Raw genomic sequence first — 21121 nt, forward strand, 5'->3', positions numbered from 1 at the left:
CGTTCGTAACAGGTTCACAACACTCTCAACTTAATTCATGACACGTTCATAACAAGTTCCAAACATGTTTCTGTCACGCTCCTAACATGTTCCGAACGTGTTCATGACAAGTTCATAACACGTTTCTGTCACTTTCTAACGTGTTTCTGACAGGTTCACAATAAATATCTGTTACGTTCCTATTTGGCTCCTGTCACGTTCCTAACTCAGTTCATAAACACTATCCAAAACACGTTCACGACATGTTCCAAAGCAGGTTCACGATACTAACAACTCAATCCAAGCACATTAGCAGCCAACTCTTTCACAACCCGTTCACAACCCGCTCCAAACACGTTCACGACATGTTCCAAAGCAGGTTCACGATACTAACAACTCAATCCAAGCACATTAGCAAGCAACTCTTTCACAACCCGTTCACAACCCGCTCCAAACACGTTCACGACATGTTCCAAAGCAGGTTCACGATACTAACAACTCAATCCAAGCACATTAGCAAGCAACTCTTTCACAACCCGTTCACAACCCGCTCCAAACACGTTCACGACATGTTCCAAAGCAGGTTCACGATACTAACAACTCAATCCAAGCACATTAGCAGCCAACTCTTTTACAACCTGTTCACAACCCGTTCCAATCACGTTCACAACATGTTCCATAACACGTTCACGATACTAACAACTCAATTCAAGGCATTTCTGTCTCTTCACAACCCGCTCCAAAATCGTTCAACCTGTTCCAAAGCAGTACTCACAACCTGTTCACAACCCACGTTCACAACACACTCCTATAACCCTTTCTCAAAATAACCTGTTCAACACATTCCTGACTCATCTCTCTGAAACCCATGCACTCGTGACCTGCTCCACCTGACCTGACCTGACCTGACCACGCTACTCCCCGTTAACGAAGAAGTCGATGATGGCTTGCACGCTGGACACGGTGCCCGTCAGAAAGCCTATGAAGCCGAACACGCCGATCAGCAAGCCCTGGGGGAGGAGGAGGGAGGTGTTAGAAGGGCGTTAAGAAGGGTTTTATAATGAGTCAAGAGAGTTAGGTTAGGTTAGGTTAGGCTAGGTTAGGTTAGGTTAGGTTAGGCTAGGTTAGGCTAGGTTAGGTTAGGTTAGGCTAGGTTAGGTTAGGGAGGAGGTGGGGTCCATGTCTGAGGGTGTTAGAGTAGTGTTAGAAAGGGTGTTAGAAGATGTTAGGAAGGGTGTTAGGAAGGCAATATGATGTTAGAATCGTGATAGAATTTATAGGTGTTAGGAAGAATATATCGCTAGGAGGATGATCAAGGGTGTTAGGAAGGATGTTAGATGATGTTAGGAAGGAAAGAGGATGTTAGACTCGTGTTACATAGCGTTAGGAATGGAAGAAGAGTGTTAGGAAGGGGAAGGAGTGGTGATCGGAGTGATTGGAGTCTGTTAGAAGCTGTTAGGATCGTTAGGAATAGTGTTAGGATCATACAAGGGTGTTAGAATCGAGTTAGAAGGTGTTAGAAGCGCAGTAGAAAGTGTTAGGGAGGGTAGAAGGAGTGGCAGAGTAAAGGAAATGATTAGGAGGAGGAGGAGGAGGAAGAGGAGGAGGAGGGAAGAGCAGGTGTAGAAGGTAGAAGAGGAAGAAGAGGAGGAGGAGGAGGCGTGAGGGATAAAGAAGAGCAATATAAGAGGAGGAGGAGGAGGAAGAGGAGGAGGAGGAGGAGGAGGAGGAGGATATATTTTGAAAGGGATGAAGGAAGGAGGAGAGAGAGAGAGAGAGAGAGAGAGAGAGAGGGAGAGAGGGAGGGAGGGAAAGGAAGGAAGAAAAGGAGTGAGAGAAAGAGAGAGGGAGAGACGGGGGGGGGAGGCATTTACCTGAGATATAATTAACCTGCAGGTGTCAGGTGTTCTCTCTCTCTCTCTCTCTCTCTCTCTCTCTCTCTCTCTCTCTCTCTCTCTCTCTCTCTCTCTCTCTCTCTATCTTACTACTACTACTACTATTACTACTACTACTACTACTACTATATACTACTACTACTACTACTACTACTATTACTACTGCTACTATTACTATTGCTACTACTACTACTACTACTACTACTACTACTACTACTACTACTACTACTACTACTACTACTACTATTATTATAACCATTCCCATCACTACTTATATAACTTAACCCTCACTACTACCACCACCACCACCACCACCTCCTAACCCTCCCTATATAACCTCACACAACACCATCTGATCACCGAAACCCCTCTCAAACCCACCTAACTCCATTCCAACCCCTCCACAAACACCTCCTATCGCCATCCCCACCACCAGTATCCCCTACTTCCCCGCCCCCCTCACCTTGATGACCCTGTAGTGGTAGCGCCCCGTGTCAGGCCAGAAGGTGACCACTTCGATGATGGGCGGGAAGATGAGGGCCAGAGTGGACGAGCTCACGGCGCCCACCAGGGAGATGAAGAGACCGATGTTGGGTATGGCGGCGGCCAGCGCGACTAGTGGGGGGGGGGGGAGGGGGGAGAACATAAGAACATGAATGAGGAGTCTGCAGGAAGGTATCTGCCGTAGGAGGTGTGTGTGTGTGTGTGTGTGTGTGTGTGTACTTACAGGTGAGCAGCACACAGCAAGTCCTGAAGGTGTACTCAACCACCTTCACGCGGGTTCGGCTGGCTGTCTCGGGCGGCGCGAACTTCTGCAGCACGGAGGGAGTCAGGATCTCGTAGGGCACGTACATCTGCAGCGGGTAGGACATGTACACCGCGAGGGCCATCAGGATCTGCACCGTCTGGGCCAGCCTGGGGGGTTAGGGGGGGTAGCGGTGTTAGGGGTCGTATTACAGGGCATTTCTACGGCCAGGAACACATATTTGACAAGGCTTTCGTAGGAGTTGTGGGCATTTCCAGGAGCAGTTTGATGAGCCTGGTGGTAGTGTGACCCTTCTTCTGTACCGTGAACCTAAAGAAAGACTCATTAGAACCCGACTGACCCCCTCTTTGACCTCTAGAAATAGCTGATGTGAGAAGCGAAAGGGTCTAAGATTACCAACCTAGGAGTGCCGGCGGTGGTGTTAGGATCGATGTTAGGAATGTTAGGAATGTTAAAGCATGCAGATAGTGTCATATTTTGGAGTAATAAGTGTTAGGATCGATATTAGGAGCTAGCAGTTATGGGGGGTTAAGTTATGAGCATTTAAGAGGGATAGAATCGAACCTCACCCAACCCCACAACCCCACAGCCCAACCGCCTCCTCTGAACCTCACCCAACTCCACAACCCCACAGCTCAACCACCTCCTCTGAACCTCACCCAACTCCACAACCCCACAGCCCAACCGCCTCCTCTGAACCTCACCCAACCCATTCTGCTTCTCATCCAACCTCACATAACGCCATATCAGCCCCATTCTCAACCTCGCTCAACCACACCTAACCCCATTTGTACCCCACCCAACCCCTATACTTACCCCATATAACCCCCATTTCAACCCCACTTCAACCCTCCACTCACGCGTCCTCGTTGGGCAGGTTCAAGGTGATGGATCCCTTCACCGCGGATCCATAGGTGAGGTAGCCGAAGAAGCCCACGGCGGCGTACAGGCAGACCACGATGCTCATAGCCGTGTTCAGGACCCCCGTCAGACCCCCGAAGGATGCAGGGGTACGCATGTTATTCTCCAGCGGCAGCACCTGGGGGAGTGGGGTGGGGCAGTGAGGTTAGGAAAGTGGAGTTAGAGCTAGCGGGGCGGGTGTTAGGTTTTTGGAAGGTAGTTAGTATACGTTGTGGGGTTACGATAGTGGGGTTAGGAAAGTGGGCTTAGTGGGGTGGGTGTTAGGTTGGTTGTTAGAATGCGTTGTGGGGTTAGGGTAGTGAGGTTAGTGGGGTTATGAGGCTGGTTAGTGTGGATTGATGGGGTTGAGGTTTTGGATATGTAGATGTTTGGTTGGGATCATGGGGTTGGGATTGTGTTGAGGCTGGGATCGTGGGGTTAGGAACATGGGGTTAGGATCACACACACAAAACCCAACCCCTCTCACATACAACCCCATCACACCATCCCCCTCACAACCCCCTTACATATTCACCCCCTCCACAACCGTACACCCCCCCACACCATCACCCACAGAACCCCCCCACATACCCCCCACGTTCCCCATCCTACTTGCAACCGTACACCCCCAACACAACCCCCACACACAACCCCTGCACAACTTCATCCACACATCCCAACCCCAACCCCCAACCCCCCTAACCCCTCCCCACTCACCAGCCCAATGCCCTCGAAAGCGTAGACCGCGGACCCGAAGTACAGCGGCAGCTTGGCCCATCCCGCCCATCCCGGGACCTCCTCGCTCACCCTGGGCAGATCCCGCACCATGTAGTAGAAGCAGATGGCTAGCCCCACTGTCTGCACCACGGCCGCCACCAGGGACACGGGCGCGAGGTACTGGCGGGGAGAGAATGGGGTTAGGGGGTGAGGTGAGGTTACGTTAGGGGAGGTACTGGGAGGGTGGGGTATGAAATGAGGTTAGGTCGGTGCTAATGGAAATGGTGAAAGAGTGAAGATGCTGGTGACCTCTTGCATAAGGAAATTGGACAGCACAGGGATGAATAAGTGACGTGGCTGACTGGGTTGAGGCATCTTTAGTGGGCGAAGGAACAGTATATATCTCATCTTTCTCGGTGCTAATGGAAATGGTGAAAGAGTGAAGATCCTGGTGACCTCTTGCATAAGGAAATTGGACAGCACAGTGATGTAGGTGGCAGGGTTGAGACATCTTTAGAGGGCGAAGGAATAGTATATATAAAACATACCGTCTTTCTCGGTGTTAATGAAAATGGTGAAAGAGTAGAGATACTGACCTTCTTTCTCGGTGTTAATGAAAATGGTGAAAGAGTGAAGATCCTGGTGACCTCTTGCATCAGGAAATTGGACAGCACAGGGATGAGGGAGCGGGGAGCTGATCACGCGTTTCAGAGAGTTCCCTTATAAGTATACAGTCACCATCTCACACATACCCCTTCTTCCCTTCACCCTCTTTCCTAAAACAAAATAAATAAAAAAAACTTACCTTGAGGTCTGGGATGTAGCAGATGAGGAGGACGGGGACGATGAACATGGAGAGGAAGGCGAAGTTGCTGATACCCACATCGCCTCCGTTCATGCCCTCAATGGCCTGGGTGAGTGGGGGTGAGGGTGGGAGGGGTGAGAGAGAGGGAGAGGGGGGTTGGGGTTGGAGATAGACGAAAAGAGGGAGGTAGGGGGTAAAGAGAGAGAGAGGAGGGGGATTGGGGTAGAGAGAGGAGGAGGATTGGGGTAGAGAGAGAGAGAGAGAGAGAAAGAGAGAGAATCACCAATCAACCAATCATTATACCATCACTAATCTTATAACATTCCCAATCCAATTACAACCCCTTCAAAAATACACAAGTCCACCATAAAATCCCTGCATCCGTCCTCTAGTCATGGGAGGGAGATAAGAAGAACCTGCCTGTATAGATTTTGATGGGATGCTAAACTATTCTCAAGAGCAAGGAAAAAGGTGGGGGTTTACTGTGGGGGGTTGTGATGTGTTGTGTGGGGGTGGGTTGTGGTGTGGGTGAGGTTGCTGGGGGCGGTTATTGAGACTGTTGTGTGTGGGGTGCGGGCTGTGGGGGGTTGTGTGGGTGAGGTTGCTGGGGCGGTTATTGGGGGTGTTGTGTGTGGGGTGCGGGCTGTGGGGGGTTGTGTGGGTGAGGTTGTGAAGCACGAGAAAGGTACATTATAGAAGGAGGCAATTCATAGGAGGACTTATTGGTTATATATATAGTGTGGGGATGAAAGAGTGAGGATACTGATCAACTCTTGCATCGGGAAATTGGACAGCACAGGGATGGGCTTGAATAGAAACTCATATGCAAATACAGGAAGGAGGAATGGGATGAGAGAGTGAAGATACTGATTAACTCTTGCATTAGGTAGTGGGACAGCCCCGCATTAACTCTTGCATCGGGAAATTGAACAACACAGGGATGGGCTTGAATAGAAACTCATATTCAAATACAGGAAGGAGGAATGGGATGAGAGAGTGAAGATACTGATTAACTCTTGCATTAGGTTGTGGGACAGCCCCGCATTAACTCTTGCATCGGGAAATTGAACAACACAGGGATGGATTTGAATAGAAACTCATATGCAAATACAGGAAGGAGGAATGGGATGAGAGAGTGAAGATACTGATTAACTCTTGCATCGGGAAATTGGACAGCACAGGGATGGGCTTGAATAGAAACTCATATGCAAATACAGGAAGGAGGAATGGGACGAAAGAGTGAAGATACTGATTAACTCTTGCATCGGGAAATGGGACAACACAGGGATGGGCTTGAATAGAAACTCATATTCAAATACAGGAAGGAGGAATGGGATGAGAGAGTGAAGATACTGAAAAACCCTTGCATTAGGTAGTGGGACAGCCCCGCACCGCCTCACCCGCTGGATGTTCTGCGGGATGAAGACGAAGTAGACGCAGCAGAAGCCCATTTGCGTGATGATGAGGAAGGTGGTGATGGTATAGCCCACAACGTTGGCCCACCGCTGGCACGCCGGGGGGCCAGAGCTGAACGACACCTTCGCCGTCTCTTCGTAGCTCATCGCCGACCGACCCGTCCGCTTGCATAGCTCCCGCGAACACTTGAGCTGCGGGGAAGGAGGAGGGTGTAGGGGCAGGGGATGTAGAATAGAAACAGAGGGGCGTATCGTCAAAGCAGGGGGGTGTAGGGTGTCGAGACAGGGGGTGTAGTGTCCAGGCAGGGGGTGTAGGGTCAAAACAGAGGGGCGTATCGTCAAAACAGGGCGGTGTAGGGTGTCGAGACAGGGGGGTGTAGTGTCCTGGCAGGGGGTGTAGGGTCGAAACAGAGGGGCGTATCGTCAAAGCAGGGGGGTGTAGGGTGTCGAGACAGGGGGTGTAGTGTCCAGGCAGGGGGTGTAGGGTCGAAACAGAGGGGCGTATCGTCAAAGCAGGGCGGTGTAGGGTGTCGAGGCAAGGTGGGTGTAGTGACCAGGCAGGGGTGTAGGATCAAAACAGGGAGGGTGTAGCGTCAAGGCAGGGGCTATTCTTTTTTTTAACTGCTTGAGACCCGCCTCCTGTAAAACCTTGGCCACTTCACCGGGCACTGCTTTCCCTCTACTGCGGGGAGACCTGCGGCACGTCGACGATCAGACAGGTTCGTTGCCACAGAGACCGGGAATGAGTGCGACCCGCTTACCTCCTCCACCGCCCCCCGTAGCCCTGTACGTACGAGTGTGTGCATGCAGTGGATGCAAATGATGCCGAGGATGGGTATGCCGGCCAGGCCCACCCACAGCCCGGCATTGAGGAAGGCCTCGGGCATAGCCAGCAGACCCGTACCGATGTTCCCCTTCAGCACGTGCACCATGGTCTCCCCGTTGCTGGAACAGGGCGGCAGGGTGAGCCAAAGGAGGGGGGGAGGGTGACCATAGGGTGTGACTAAGGTGACTAGGATGAAGATAGGGTGTTTAGAGTGAGATCAGAGTGAGTTTAAGGTGACTAGGATGAAGATAGGGTGTTTAGAGTGAGATCAGAGTGAGTTTAAGGTGACTAGGATGAAGATAGGGTGTTTAGAGTGAGATCAGAGTGAGTTTAAGGTGACTAGGATGAAGATAGGGTGTTTAGAGTGAGATCAGAGTGAGTTTAAGGTGACTAGGATGAAGATAGGGTGTTTAGAGTGAGATCAGAGTGAGTTTAAGGTGACTAGGATGAAGATAGGGTGTTTAGAGTGAGATCAGAGTGAGTTTAAGGTGACTAGGATGAAGATAGGGTGTTTAGAGTGAGATCAGAGTGAGTTTAAGGTGACTAGGATGAAGATAGGGTGTTTAGAGTGAGATCAGAGTGAGTTTAAGGTGACTTGAGTAAGAGCCAGGTGGAAAGGGTGAGCTTGCAATAAAAATAAGGTGTGTATAGAGCGACGAGGGAGGAAGACACGTGTGACAGGGTGTTAATAGGGTGTGGTAGGCGAATAATCATGTGACTATAGTGAAACCAGGGTGACTAAAGTGAGTTTAGAATTACTAGGGTGTAGTTAGGGTGAAATTAGGGTGACTTGGGTGAAGAAAGGGTGTGATAGGGTGATATTAGGGTGACTAGGATGAACAATAAGGTGACAAGGGAGAGACTAGAGTGAAAAGGGTGAGAGCAAGGGGAAAACGGGTGAACTTAGAGTGAAAATAGGGTGATCATGGTGACGTCAGGGTGAAAAAGGTGAAATTAGAGTGAGGTTAGGGTGAAATTAGGGTGAGTTTAGGGTGAAAAAGGTGGAATTAGGGTGAGGTTAGGGTGAAAAAGGTGGAATTAGGGTGAGGTTAGGGTGAAATTAGGGTGAGGTTAAGGTGCAATACATACTTGGTTGCATTCTTGTTGTCTCGTATCTGGGGGAGGCCGTGGATGCCCCCGCCCCCCCCTGCGCCGACCCCCTCCAGTTTGAGGTCCGGTCCGCCCCCCCACCCCTCCTGCTCCTGTGGTGAGAGAGAGAGAGAGAGAGGGGTTGTTGAGTTCTTGCATATCAAAAATGATTATTGGCGTGTTTTCATGTCATTTAAGAAGTCATTAAAGTTATATATAGCATTCGTTTCTAAATTAAGTGTGTGTGTGTGTGTGTGTGTGTGTGTGTGTGTGTGTGTGTGTGTGTGTGTGTGTGTGTGTTTACGTACCTTTGTGTCCCCGGCCGGGGTGATTGTTATATGAGAGAGAGAGATAGAGAGAGAGAGGTTAATTGGTTAGTCATCAAGTTGTGTTTAGCTAATAATAATAATAATAATAATAATAATAATAATAATAATAATAATGATTCAATTTCTTTTCTTAATTCCAATTATTCCTATTTATAGTGTTTAATTTTTATAAAGCAAACATTAATCTTTTTTTATGTATGTATGTATGTATATATCACAGTAATATTTTCCATACATATTACATTGATAATTCCCATATATACACAAAACACTGATAATTTTCTTGCATACATTCAACATTAAAAATAAAAAAATGTACAAAAAAGAACTCAGCATTTACTTATATATAAAGAAAAGCACGTAAACATAAAAGTAATAATTTCCACATATTAAATATATTTATAAATCTTAACTTCCACTCGTCACGAAATCCAAATTATTAAGTTCACTTAGTTTCGAAAGCAAGAGGAAGAGAAAAATTAAAATGTGTATAGCTTATAAGAGAAACCACGAACTCAACTTTGGTAAGGCTTTGGTAGAGGCTGTGGGTGTTTGGTAAGGCTTTGGTAGAGGTTGTGGGTGTTTGGTAAGGCTTTGGTAGAGGTTGTGGGTGTTTGGTAAGGCTTTGGTAGAGGTTATGGGTGTTTGGTAAGGCTATGGTAGAGATTGTGGGTGTTTGGTAAGGCTTTGGTAGAGGTCATGGGTGTTTGGTAAGGCTTTGGTAGAGGCTGTGGGTGTTTGGTAAGGCTTTGGTAGAGGTTGTGGGTGTTTGGTAAGGCTTTGGTAGAGGTTGTGGGTGTTTGGTAAGGCTTTGGTAGAGGTTGTGGGTGTTTGGTAAGGCTTTGGTAGAGGTTGTGGGTGTTTGGTAAGGCTTTGGTAGAGGTTGTGGGTGTTTGGTAAGGCTTTGGTAGAGGTTGTGGGTGTTTGGTAAGGCTTTGGTAGAGGTTGTGGGTGTTTGGTAAGGCTTTGGTAGAGGTTGTGGGTGTTTGATAAGGCTTTGGTAGAGGTTGTGGGTGTTTGGTAAGGCTTTGGTAGAGGCTGTGGGTGTTTGATAAGGCTTTGGTAGAGGTTGTGGGTGTTTGGTAAGGCTTTGGTAGAGGTTGTGGGTGTTTGGTAAGGCTTTGGTAGAGGTTGTGGGTGTTTGGTAAGGCTTTGGTAGAGGTTGTGGTTGTTTGGTAAGGCTTTGGTAGAGGTTGTGGGTGTTTGGTAAGGCTTTGGTAGAGTTTGTGGGTGTTTGGTAAGGCTTTGGTAGAGGTTGTGGGTGTTTGGTAAGGCTTTGGTAGAGGTTGTGGGTGTTTGGTAAGGCTTTGGTAGAGGTTGTGGGTGTTTGGTAAGGCTTTGGTAGAGTTTGTGGCAGCGTTACCATATTATCGTACTCAAAACATCGCATTTATCACTTTCAGGGTCCAAAACTCTCCCACCCACACAGATAGCGAGATTCTAGCTAAAGTTATCGTTAAAAGTGTTACTTATTGGTGTTTGTTTGCGATAACTGTGAGTCAGAAGCCGGAAAATACAATGTGCGGCGTGGCTGTGTACGATAATTTGGTAACGCTGGGTTGTGGATGTTTGGTAAGGCTTTGGTAGAGATTGTGGGTGTTTGGTAAGGCTTTGGTAGAGGTTGTGGGTGTTTGGTAAGGTTTTGGTAGAGGTTGTTGTGGGTGTTTTTTTAAGGCTTTGGTAGATATTGTGGGTGTTTGGTAAGGCTTTGGTAGAGATTGTGGGTGTTTGGTAAGGCTTTGGTAGAGGTTGTGGGTGTTTGGTAAGGCTTTGGTAGAGGTTGTTGTGGGTGTTTTTTAAGGCTTTGGTAGATATTGTGGGTGTTTGGTAAGGCGCGGGGTGGCAGCTATGTTGACTCGGCGATTGAGAAATTATACTCATTTAATTAAGGGGCACATCGCAGCTGCTCCGTGTCACAAGTGTTGAAGGGGCCGGTCTGCCTCGCACTCGTGGACCAAAACATCATTCAAACCGCACCATGTACACTTGCTTAACGCGATACCAGCGTTACCAAATGGTTGTAATTAACATACCCTCGTAGCTATTACCGGCTCAAGAGACATTTATCCTTATTTATACACGTATCGGCGCTTCAGCTCGCCTGTTTGAGAAGCGTATAGAAAGCATAACATAGAAGTGGTAGGGATTTCCATAGAGTGCTTCGTGATGGTGTAGTCGGTTTTATACTCCATCCGTCTACTCGGGAACGTAGATATGGCACCTGCGCATTGTTAGTTCGTGATTGCGTGAAGATACAGATTTTCTTTCAGTGATGTATTTGACTGTTTATGCATATATTTCCATAGACGGCTTCGTGATGGTATAGTCGGTTTTACTCCATCCGTCTACTCGGGAACGTATATAGATGTGGCACCTGCGCATCGTTAGTTCGTGATTGCGTGAAGATACAGATTTTCTTTCAGTGATGTATTTGAATGTTTATGCATATATTTCCATAGACTGCTTCGTAATGGTATAGTCGGTTTTACTCCATCTGTCTACTCGGAAACGTATATAGATGTGGCACCTGCGCATTGTTAGTTCGTGATTGCGTCAAGATACAGATTTTCTTTCAGTGATGTATTTGAATGTTTATGCATATTTTTCTTTAGACTGCTTCGTGATGGTGTAGTCGGTTTTACTCCATCTGTCTACTCGGGAACGTAGATATGGCACCTGCGCATTGTTAGTTCGTGATTGCGTGAAGATACAGATTTTCTTTCAGTGACGTATTTGAATGTTTATGCATATATTTCCATAGACTGCTTCGTAATGGTATAGTCGGTTTTACTCCATCTGTCTACTCGGAAACGTATATAGATGTGGCACCTGCGCATCGTTAGTTCGTGATTGCGTCAAGATACAGATTTTCTTTCAGTGATGTATTTGACTGTTTATACATATATTTCCATAGAGTGCTTCGTGATGGTATAGTCGGTTTCATTCCATCTGTCTACTCGGAAAGGTATATAGATGTGGCACCTGCGCATCGTTAGTTCGTGATTGCGTCAAGATACAGATTTTCTTTCAGTGACATATTTGAATGTTTATGCATGCAATAGAACCCTTAACCCCTCTTATATAGCCTTTAGACTGCAAATATATAGGCCAATTTGCGTTGATTATATACCGCACGCACGCGAAAGACCAGCTTGTATCAAATAGTTTAGTCAAATCATCCTCGAACGATCTATGGGCTTCCAAATACCTATAATACATCTCATTTCAGGTACATAAAAAAGATATCTGGCCTATATATGTATATTAGAAATTTGACGATTTATTGCATGAAAATAGCAGGCAATATTCGAAATAGCCTAGCCTCACATTCGAGAGTAGATATTTTATGTTATTTGGAATATTAACCGTGATTTACATGCAAAAGATTATTGAGCCATTTATTTTCTCTCGTTTACCAATAAATAAGACAAGGAGAATGATCAACCACACTTTTAACAGCAATAGTATCACTTGTTGTATTGAAGTATATATTTTTTTTTACGTGAACGCTTATAGCACCGGTAGGCTCTCTTGAGGGGCATGGATGGTGTTTGGCCCCAGCCCGTAATGGCGCAGGCAAGTGTTTATAGTGGCGCCATCTTCTCTTGGCTCATACTGCCCCCGGGAACTCCTTGATTCACCTGGACGGTTTCCTCTAGAGTCCGGGTTGATGGGTGGTCTTCAGAAAATAGAAGAACAGAACAACAGAACAACAGAAAAGAAAGCAGAACAGAACAGAACAAAACAACACAAGAGAAAAGATAGCAGAACAGAACAACAGAACAACAGAAAAGATTAGATAGCAGAACAGAACAGAACAAAACAACACAAGAGAAAAAAAATAGAAGAACAGAACAACAGAACAACAGAACAGATAGCAGAACAGAACAGAACAAAACAACACAAGAGAAAAAAAATAGAAGAACAGAACAACAGAACAACATAAAAGAAAGCAGAACAGAACAGAACAAAACAACACAAGAGAAAAAAATAGCAGAACAGAACAACAGAACAACAGAACAGAGAGCAGAACAGAACAGAACAAAACAACACAAGAGAAAAGATAGCAGAACAGAACAACAGAACAACAGAAAAGATTAGATAGCAGAACAGAACAGAACAAAACAACACAAGAGAAAAAAAATAGCAGAACAGAACAACAGAACAACATAAAAGAAAGCAGAACAGAACAAAACAACACAAGAGAAAAAAGAACAGAACAGGGAAGATTTTTTTTTAACAATCAGAACCTTGCAATGGTCATTTAGTTTCTCTCGTTTACCAATAAATAAGACAACGAGAAGAATCAACTACATTTTTATCAATAACCATCACTTATTTTATTGAAGTGCAATTGTTACAGGTCCCAGAGAAACGCAGGTAATTTACGATACTTGAAACTTGGATACTAAGGGACCGAGACGCTTAGTATATTAACCCGGTAGCCACACGGGTCATGTTTCTAAAAGGCAACTCTAAGCGAATTAACGAGAAAAAAATCGCCACTCACGCAAACCATTTCATAATATATATCAACGCATTTGTGATCAGTTTATGCATCATCGTTTTTGGGGGAGTTTATATCATGGTAAGAATTTGGCCCGTTGCTGGTATACGATAATGCCACAAATTTGGCCCTTCGCTGGTACACGGTAAAGCCACAAATTTGGCCCTCCGCTGGTACACGATAAAGCTACAAATTTGGCCCGTCGCTGGTACACGGTAAAGCCGCAAATTTGGCCCGTCGCTGGTGCACGGTAAAGCCGCAAATTTGGCCCTTCGCTGGTACACGGTAAAACCACAAATTTGGCCCGTCGCTGGTACACGATAAAGCCGCAAATTTGGCCCTTCGCTGGTACATGGTAAAGCCGCAAATTTGGCCCTTCGCTGGTACACGGTAAAGCCGCAAATTTGGCCCGTCGCTGGTACACGATAAAGCCACAAATTTGGCCCTTCGCTGGTACACGGTAAAGCCGCAAATTTGGCCCTTCGCTGGTACACGATAAAGCCACAAATTTGGCCCGTCGCTGGTACACGATAAAGCCACAAATTTGGCCCGTCGCTGGTACATGGTAAAGCCGCAAATTTGGCCCTTCGCTGGTACACGGTAAAGCCGCAAATTTGGCCCGTCGCTGGTACACGGTAAAGCCACAAATTTGGCCCGTTGCTGGTACACGGTAAAGCCACAAATTTGGTCCTTCGCTGGTACACGGTAAAGCCGCAAATTTGGCCCGTCGCTGGTACACGGTAAAGCCACAAATTAGGCCCTTCGCTGGTACACGATAAAGCCGCAAATTTGGCCCGTCGCTGGTACACGGTAAAGCCGCAAATTTGGCCCGTCGCTGGTACACGGTAAAGCCGCAAATTTGGCCCTTCGCTGGTACCGGGTTAACGAATACCGGTTTGAGTTCGTAACATGTTGACCTACCTAACTGTACTTCTGCAAACTCTCTCTATCACGAAAAATGGGAGTTAACAGGCAAACTATCCCCATAACCGTTAATAAACACTATATACGAAGGAGTTTGTAATATGGGGAATTAGCTCTGTGAAAATCCAACCAACGCTTCTTACGGACTCCGACTCGAAAATGGAAGTGAAAAGCCAAACGAGCCAACGTTGCTGTTAATGAATGCCTGGAGATAATGACGCCCTTAGAACTCGTGCAAGAGGGAGCAATCTTTCTCTCTCCCCCCCCTTAAAACACCCGGCGTGTATGATTTAGTGTGAGTCAGTGGTGCGCGTGTTTGTATGTGTTCGCAGCTTCACTCTTTCACTCCTGTACTGTCCAGCTTCCTAATGAAAGAGTTCACCATGCAGCATCTTCACCCTTAAAAAAAAAAAAAATATTGGAGGTTGGAGAGCTTAATATTTTCTTTTTTTCCATAGCGCAGAGAACAGCACAAGGGGAACAAAAGGAGAAAGTAGAAAGAAAAAAAGCCCGCTAACTTTTGCTCCCATATAGCGAAAATTATAGAATGGCCAAAATAAAGGTCAATTTCGGGTGGGGAGAGAGAGAGAGAGAGAGAGAGAGAGAGAGAGAGAGAGAGAGAGAGAGAGAGAGAGAGAGGGGGGGGGGGCAAGTCATAGGCTCCTGGAACTACAGACGAAGGAAGGCTGTTTCAGAGTTTACCAGTGAAGGGTATGAAAGAATGGAGATGCTGGTTAACTCTTGCATAAGGGGTTTGGACAGTACAGGGATGAGCTTGAGTAGAAAGTCGCGTGCAATGGGGCCGCGGGAGGGGGCAGGTATGCAGTTAGCAAATACAGAAGAGCAGCCAGCATGAAAATATCGATAGAAGATAGAAAGAGATCCAACGTATCATTAGGACATCTGAGTATATCGTGGCGGAGGCTAATAATATGGCACATCTCTCTCTCTCTCTCTCTCTCTCTCTCTCTCTCTCTCTCTCACGGTCAGGAGTGAAATAAGACAACAAACGTTCCTTGAGTTGCTTGTAAACGTTTCTGGCTCGTATCTCTTTATTAAAACGTTTCCTTCACTATAATAACAAGCGAAGGAAGAGGGAGGGGAGGGGGGTGGTTAGAGAGGAGGGAGGATGGGGGGGGGAGGGGGAGGGTGGAGATAACGGTGGGGAAGAAGGGAGGAGAGAGGATGAGGGAGAGAAGAAGAGGGGGAAGGGGGAGAGCAAGGGAGGGAGATGGACAAAAAGTATGGGTCAAGATTATTACCATTGAGAGAGAGAGAGAGAGAGAGAGAGAGAGAGAGAGAGAGAGAGAGAGAGAGATGAATCAACCTCGTCCAGAAACGGTCCCAGAGATGCCTTTAACTTTTTTTTTTTCTTTCATCGCTTCAATAAAAAATGTTGAGAAATGAGCTTAGACAAATTAGTTAAAATATTTATTGAAACTGTAACTAAAACTGTATCTCTATAATAACCGGAGTAGTAGTAGTAGTAGTAGTAGTAGCAGTAGTAGTAGTAGTAGTAGTAGTAGGAGGAGGAGGAGGAGGAGGAGGAGGAGGAGGAGGAGGTGATAGTATAGCAATATCAGTAGTATTAAGAGAAGTATAAATTCGTTAAGACATTCGTTAAAATATTATTAGTTAAGACGTTTACTGAAAGGAGTGAAAGAACTTTAGGCCAATCTCACAGCTCGGCGTGGTGGATTGGTAAGCTTCCCAAACCAATACCAAAGACTTCGAAAATTGCTTGTGTAGTTAGAGTTTGGCGTTCATCTTTAACTTCGGAAATTTGAGGACACCATACAGAATATACATTAATTAAAACGTAAAGGATTGAAAGAACTTAAGGACAATCTCACAGCTCGACGTGGTGGATTGGTACGCTCCCCAAACCAATACCAAAGACTTCAAAAATTGCTTATGTAGTTAGAGTTTTGCGTTCATCTTTAAACTTCAGAAATTGGAGGAACCTATACAGAATACATTAGTTAAAACATAAAAGATTGAAAGAACTTAAAAGGCCAATCTCACAGTTCGACGTAGTGGATTGGTAAGCTCCCCAAACCAATACCAAAGACTTCGAAAATTGCTTATGTAGTTAGAGTTTGGCGTTCATCTTTAACTTCAGAAATTGGAGGAACCTATACAGAATACATTAGTTAAAACATAAAAGATTGAAAGAACTTAAAAGGCCAATCTCATAGTTCGGCGTGGTGGATTGGTACGCTTCCCAAACCAAACCAATGACTTCGAAAATTGCTTGTGTAGTTAGAGTTGGGTATTCCTATCTAAGTTCTTAAATTTGAGGTCACCATACAGAATACATTAGTTAAAACATAAAGGATTGAAAGAACTTAAAAGGCCAATCTCACAGTTCGACGTGGTGGATTGGTAAGCTTCCCAAACCAAACCAAAGACTCCAAAAATCGCTCATGTAGTTAGCGTTTCGGGTTCATTTTCAAGTTCAGAAATTTTACGACACAACACAGAATATACATTAATTAAAACGTAAAGGAGTGAAAGAACTTAAAAGGCCAATCTCATAGTTCGACGTGGTGGATTGGTGACCTTCCCAAACCAAACCACAGACTTCGAAAATCGCTCATGTAGTTAGCGTTTCGGGTTCATTTTCAAGTTCAGAAATTTGACGACACCACACAGAATATACATTAATTAAAACGTAAAGGAGTGAAAGAACTTACCGCCAACCTCGAGGAAGCTGATTTAGAGACAAGAGATGTGAAATTTCCAGTTAAGATTTTGAGTTAAGGATAGACCGAGGATGTTTAGTGTTGAACTTGACAGCTGAGTATTGTTGAAGAATAGGGGATAGGTGTTTGGAAGATTGTGTCGAGTGGATAGGTGGAGAAATTGGGTTTTTGAGGCATTGAAGGACACAAGGTTCCTTTTACCGAGGATGTTTAGTGTTGAAGAAGGTGACAGCTAAGTATTGTTGAAGAATAGGGGATAGGTGTTTGGAAGATTGTGTCAAGTTGATAGGTGGAGAAATTGGGTTTTTGAGGCGTTGAAGGACACAAGGTTCCTTTTACCGAGAATGTTTAGTGTTGAAGAAGGTGACAGCTAAGTATTGTTGAAGAATAGGGGATAGGTGTTTGGAAGACTGTGTCGAGTTGATAGGTGGAGAAATTGGGTTTTTGAGGCATTGAAGGACACAAGGTTCCTTTTACCCAAATTGGAAATGCTAGCAAGGTCTGAGGTTAAGCGTTCTGCAGCCCCCAGTCTGGAGTGTTGCAATTCGTGTTGAGAGGGTCTTAGTTGAAAGAAGTTGAATAGCGCAGAGTGGACTCGTCAGCGTATGAGTGGATAGGACAGATTGTTATGTGAGAGAGAGATTATATATATAGAAATTAACGAAAGGTGGAGTGGTTTAAAAAGTAGTAGAAGTGGTGGTAGTAGTAGTAGTAGTAGTAGTAGTAGTAGTAGTGGTAGTGGTGGTGGTGGTGGTGGTGGAAGAAGAAAAAGAAGAAGAAAAAAGAAAAGAAGGAGAAAAAGAAGAAGAAAAAGAAGAAGAAAAAAGGAAAGAAGAAGAAAAAGAAGAAGAAAAAGAAGAAGAAAAAATGAAAGAAGAAGAAAAAGAAGAAAAAAGAAAAGAAGAAGAAAAAGAAGAAGAAAAAGAAGAAGAAAAAATGAAAGAAGAAGAAAAAGAAGAAGAAAAAAGAAAAGAAGAAGAAAAAGAAGAAAAAAGAAAAAGAAGAAGAAAAAGAAGAAAAAAGAAAAGAAGAAGAAAAAGAAGAAATCAAAACATCAAAAATAACTTACCTGTTCCTTCATCTCCTTCCTTCCTTCCTTCCTTCCTTCCTTCCTTCCTTCCTTAATGTAGTTCTCCCTCGCTGTCCGGCTGTGTATGTTCGTATGTTTGTGTATGTATGGTGGTATGTATGTCTGTATGTATGTCGACGGATTCCTGAAATAAAATAGTAGTAATAGTAGTAGTAGTAGTAGTAGTAGTAGTAGTAGTAGTAGTAGTAGTAGTAGTAGGAGGAGGAGGAGGAGGAGGAGGTGACAGTAGTAGTATCAGTTGAGAGAGAGAGAGAGAGAGAGAGAGGTCAAGAGCTATTAGGAAACGCTTTGATAAGACTCTTAACAATGGAGGAGGAGGAGGAGGAGGAGGAGGAGGAAGAGGAGGAGGAGGAGGAGGAGGAGGAGGAGGAGGAGATAAAAGAGGTTAAGATTTGCCCTTAAAATGATAATGCGTTAAGAGAGAGAGAGAGAGAGAGAGAGAGAGAGAGAGAGAGAGAGAGAGAGAGAGAGAGAGAGAGAGAGAGAGATAACATACATATCAATTTTTGTGTATTTTCTTTCGCTTTCGTTTTCTTTAATTAATTTTCTTTCTTTCTTTCTTTCTTTTCTCCTTCCTTACCATTTTTTTTCTTTTTCTTTCTTTTTCATTATTTTTTTTCCTCGCTCCACCATTATCACGAGATTGGCAACACTGCTTCCATTATTTCCTTGCTTGCACTGGCTTTGGTAACACTGGTTGTACCAAGATTCTCCTCCCCCTCTCTCTCTCTCTCTCTCTCTCTCTCTCTCTCTTACATCATTTAACTTTCACTGTTATTACTATATTACTACTACTACTACTACAACTACTACTACTACTACTACTACTACAACTACTACAACTACTACTACTACTACTACTACTACTACTACTACTACTACTACTACTTCTTTTTTATTTGCTGGCCGTAGCGCTGGTAGACTTTCTTGAGGGTCCGCCTGGTCGGCCCCCTCCCAACAGTGGCGCGGGCGAATGTTATTTATAGTGAGTGCCGTGATGTGTGCCTCCTGCCTGGCCCATGCTGCCCCCCGGTGCTCCTCCTGAACGAAGTCGCTGAAGTTAGGGTTGGTTGACGATCTGGGGTGATAGATTTTAACGTTTCCGTGCTCGAGTAAACACATTTGCCATGGCTTTCGTAGGAGTTTTGAACGTTTCCAGAGCTATTATTTTGCCTCTGGTGGAAGTTCGACACGGCTTCTGTATCATGAACTCTGGAAATACTCGTGAGAACATATTTTACCATTTCTTTTGGCCTTAAAGCGTAGGAGTTTTGAACGTTTCCAGAGGTATTTTCTCGCCTTTAGAGCATGGGAGTTTTGAACGTTTCCAGAAGTATTATTTTGACCCTGGTGGAAGTTCGACACGTTTTCTTTATCATGAACTCTGGAAATACTTTTGAGAACACATTTAACCACTTTCTTTGCCTTTAAAGTGTACGAATTTTGAACGTTTCCAGAGGTATTTTCTCACCTTTAAAGCGTGGGAGTTTTGAACGTTTCCAGAGCTATTATTTTGACCCTGGTGGAGTTCGACAAGGCTTCTGTATCATGAACTCTGGAAATACTCTTGAGAACACATTTTACCGCTTTCTTTGCCTTTAAAGTGTACGAATTTTGAACGTTTCCAGAGGTATTTTCTCGCCTTTACAGCGTGGGAGTTTTGAACGTTTCCAGAGGTATAGTTTTGAACGTTTCCAGAGGTATTTTCTCACCTTTAAAGCGGGGGAGTTTTGAACGTTTCCAGAGCTATTATTTTCACCCTGGTGGGAGTTCGACACGTTTTCTTTATCATGAACTCTGGGACTTTTTGAGAACACATTTAACCACTTTCTTTGCCTTTTTAGTGTACAGTTTTGAACGTTTCCAGAGGTATTTTCTCACCTTTAAAGCGTGGGAGTTTTGAGCGTTTCCAGAGGTATAGTTTTGAACGTTTCCAGAGGTATTTTCTCACCTTTAAAGCGTGGGAGTTTTGAACGTTTCCAGAGGTATAGTTTTGAACGTTTCCAGAGGTACTATGTTGACCCTGGTGGAGTTCGACAAGGCTTCTGTATCATGAACTCTGGAAATACTCGTGAGAACACATTTAACCACTTTATTTACCTTTAAAGATAATTGTTTTGAGAGCCGACCCCGGGTAACAATGTATGTGGGTACTGTATAGTCACTCGGCGACCATTGGGGAAGGTTGCGTCCTCCGGTGGGTACTCGAACCTTGCTCCAAATATCACCACGCCTGCCCGCTGACCACTCGACCACTGCCACTGCTACTACTGCTACTACTACTACCACCGCCGCCGCCGCCGTCCCCACCACCGCCAGACACGAATGCTTCTACTGAACTAAACACACACACACACACACACACACACACACACACACACACACACACACACACACACACACACACACACACACACACCTGTATAGAGACTGTAACACACACTCTCATGACGCGTATATATAAGCAGTAGCAGAGGAGGAGGAGGAGGAGGAGGGAGAGGAGGAGGAGGAGGAGGAGGAAGAAAAAACCACACATTGACAGTATGAGATAGTGATGACAAACACACACACACACACACACACACACACACACACACACACACACACACACACACACACACACACACACACACACAGAGATAAGATGACTCTATTGTTTTCAAGACCCCATCAATGATACTTATTTTAGTGCATCATTATTATTTTTATTATTATTATTATTAGTTTTATTTATTTATTTATTATTTTTTTTTAATTATTTTATTATCCATCATTATCCTCAATTATCTTACTTATGACGGTGGTGATGCAAGGGATGCTATTGGTGGTGGTGGTGGTGGTGGTGATTCTGGGATAGTCTGAGGGGGGTTGGTGGTGGTGGTGGTGGTGGTGGTGGTGGTGATTCTGGGATAGTCTGTGGGGGGTTGGTGGTGGTGGTGGTGGTGGTGGTGGTGATTCTGGGATAGTCTGTGGGGGGTTGGTGGTGGTGGTGGTGGTGGTGATTCTGGGATAGTCTGAGGGGGGGTGGTGGTGGTGGTGGTGGTGGTGATTCTGGGATAGTCTGTGGGGGTTGGTGGTGGTGGTGGTGGTGGTGGTGGTGATTCTGGGATAGTCTGTGGGGGGGTGGTGGTGGTGGTGGTGGTGGTGGTGGTGGTGGTGGTGATGCTGGGCTAG

The 21121-nt window shown here is 45.2% G+C and overlaps 1 protein-coding gene and 1 long non-coding RNA gene across 12 annotated transcripts; one reads left to right on the forward strand and one right to left on the reverse strand.

Moving 5' to 3' along the window:
- Positions 1–753: 753 nt before the first annotated feature.
- On the reverse strand, positions 754–8504 carry LOC127006301 (proton-coupled amino acid transporter-like protein pathetic). The gene is made up of 9 exons (XM_050876012.1): positions 8393–8504; positions 7272–7422; positions 6463–6669; positions 5063–5167; positions 4258–4437; positions 3501–3679; positions 2602–2789; positions 2338–2489; positions 754–989 (listed from the first exon to the last, which is right to left on the reverse strand). Exons 2-9 carry the CDS (start codon positions 7407–7409, stop codon positions 894–896), a joined length of 1245 nt encoding a protein of 414 aa, XP_050731969.1. The 5' UTR covers positions 7410–7422; positions 8393–8504; the 3' UTR covers positions 754–893.
- Positions 8505–9116: 612 nt separating this feature from the next.
- On the forward strand, positions 9117–11288 carry LOC127006303 (uncharacterized). 11 transcript variants are annotated; one of them, XR_007759400.1, is made up of 4 exons: positions 9117–9355; positions 9480–9696; positions 9790–9882; positions 9976–10335. It is a non-coding gene; the product is annotated as an uncharacterized LOC127006303 (long non-coding RNA). The 11 variants fall into 11 exon arrangements; XR_007759402.1 differs by having other exon boundaries at positions 9118–9324; positions 9449–9696; positions 9976–10334; XR_007759399.1 differs by having other exon boundaries at positions 9119–9355; positions 9449–9696; positions 9976–10333.
- The last annotated feature ends 9833 nt before the right edge of the window (positions 11289–21121 follow it).

This window comes from Eriocheir sinensis, chromosome 32, assembly GCF_024679095.1.
Source record: "Eriocheir sinensis breed Jianghai 21 chromosome 32, ASM2467909v1, whole genome shotgun sequence".
NCBI lineage: Eukaryota > Metazoa > Arthropoda > Malacostraca > Decapoda > Varunidae > Eriocheir > Eriocheir sinensis.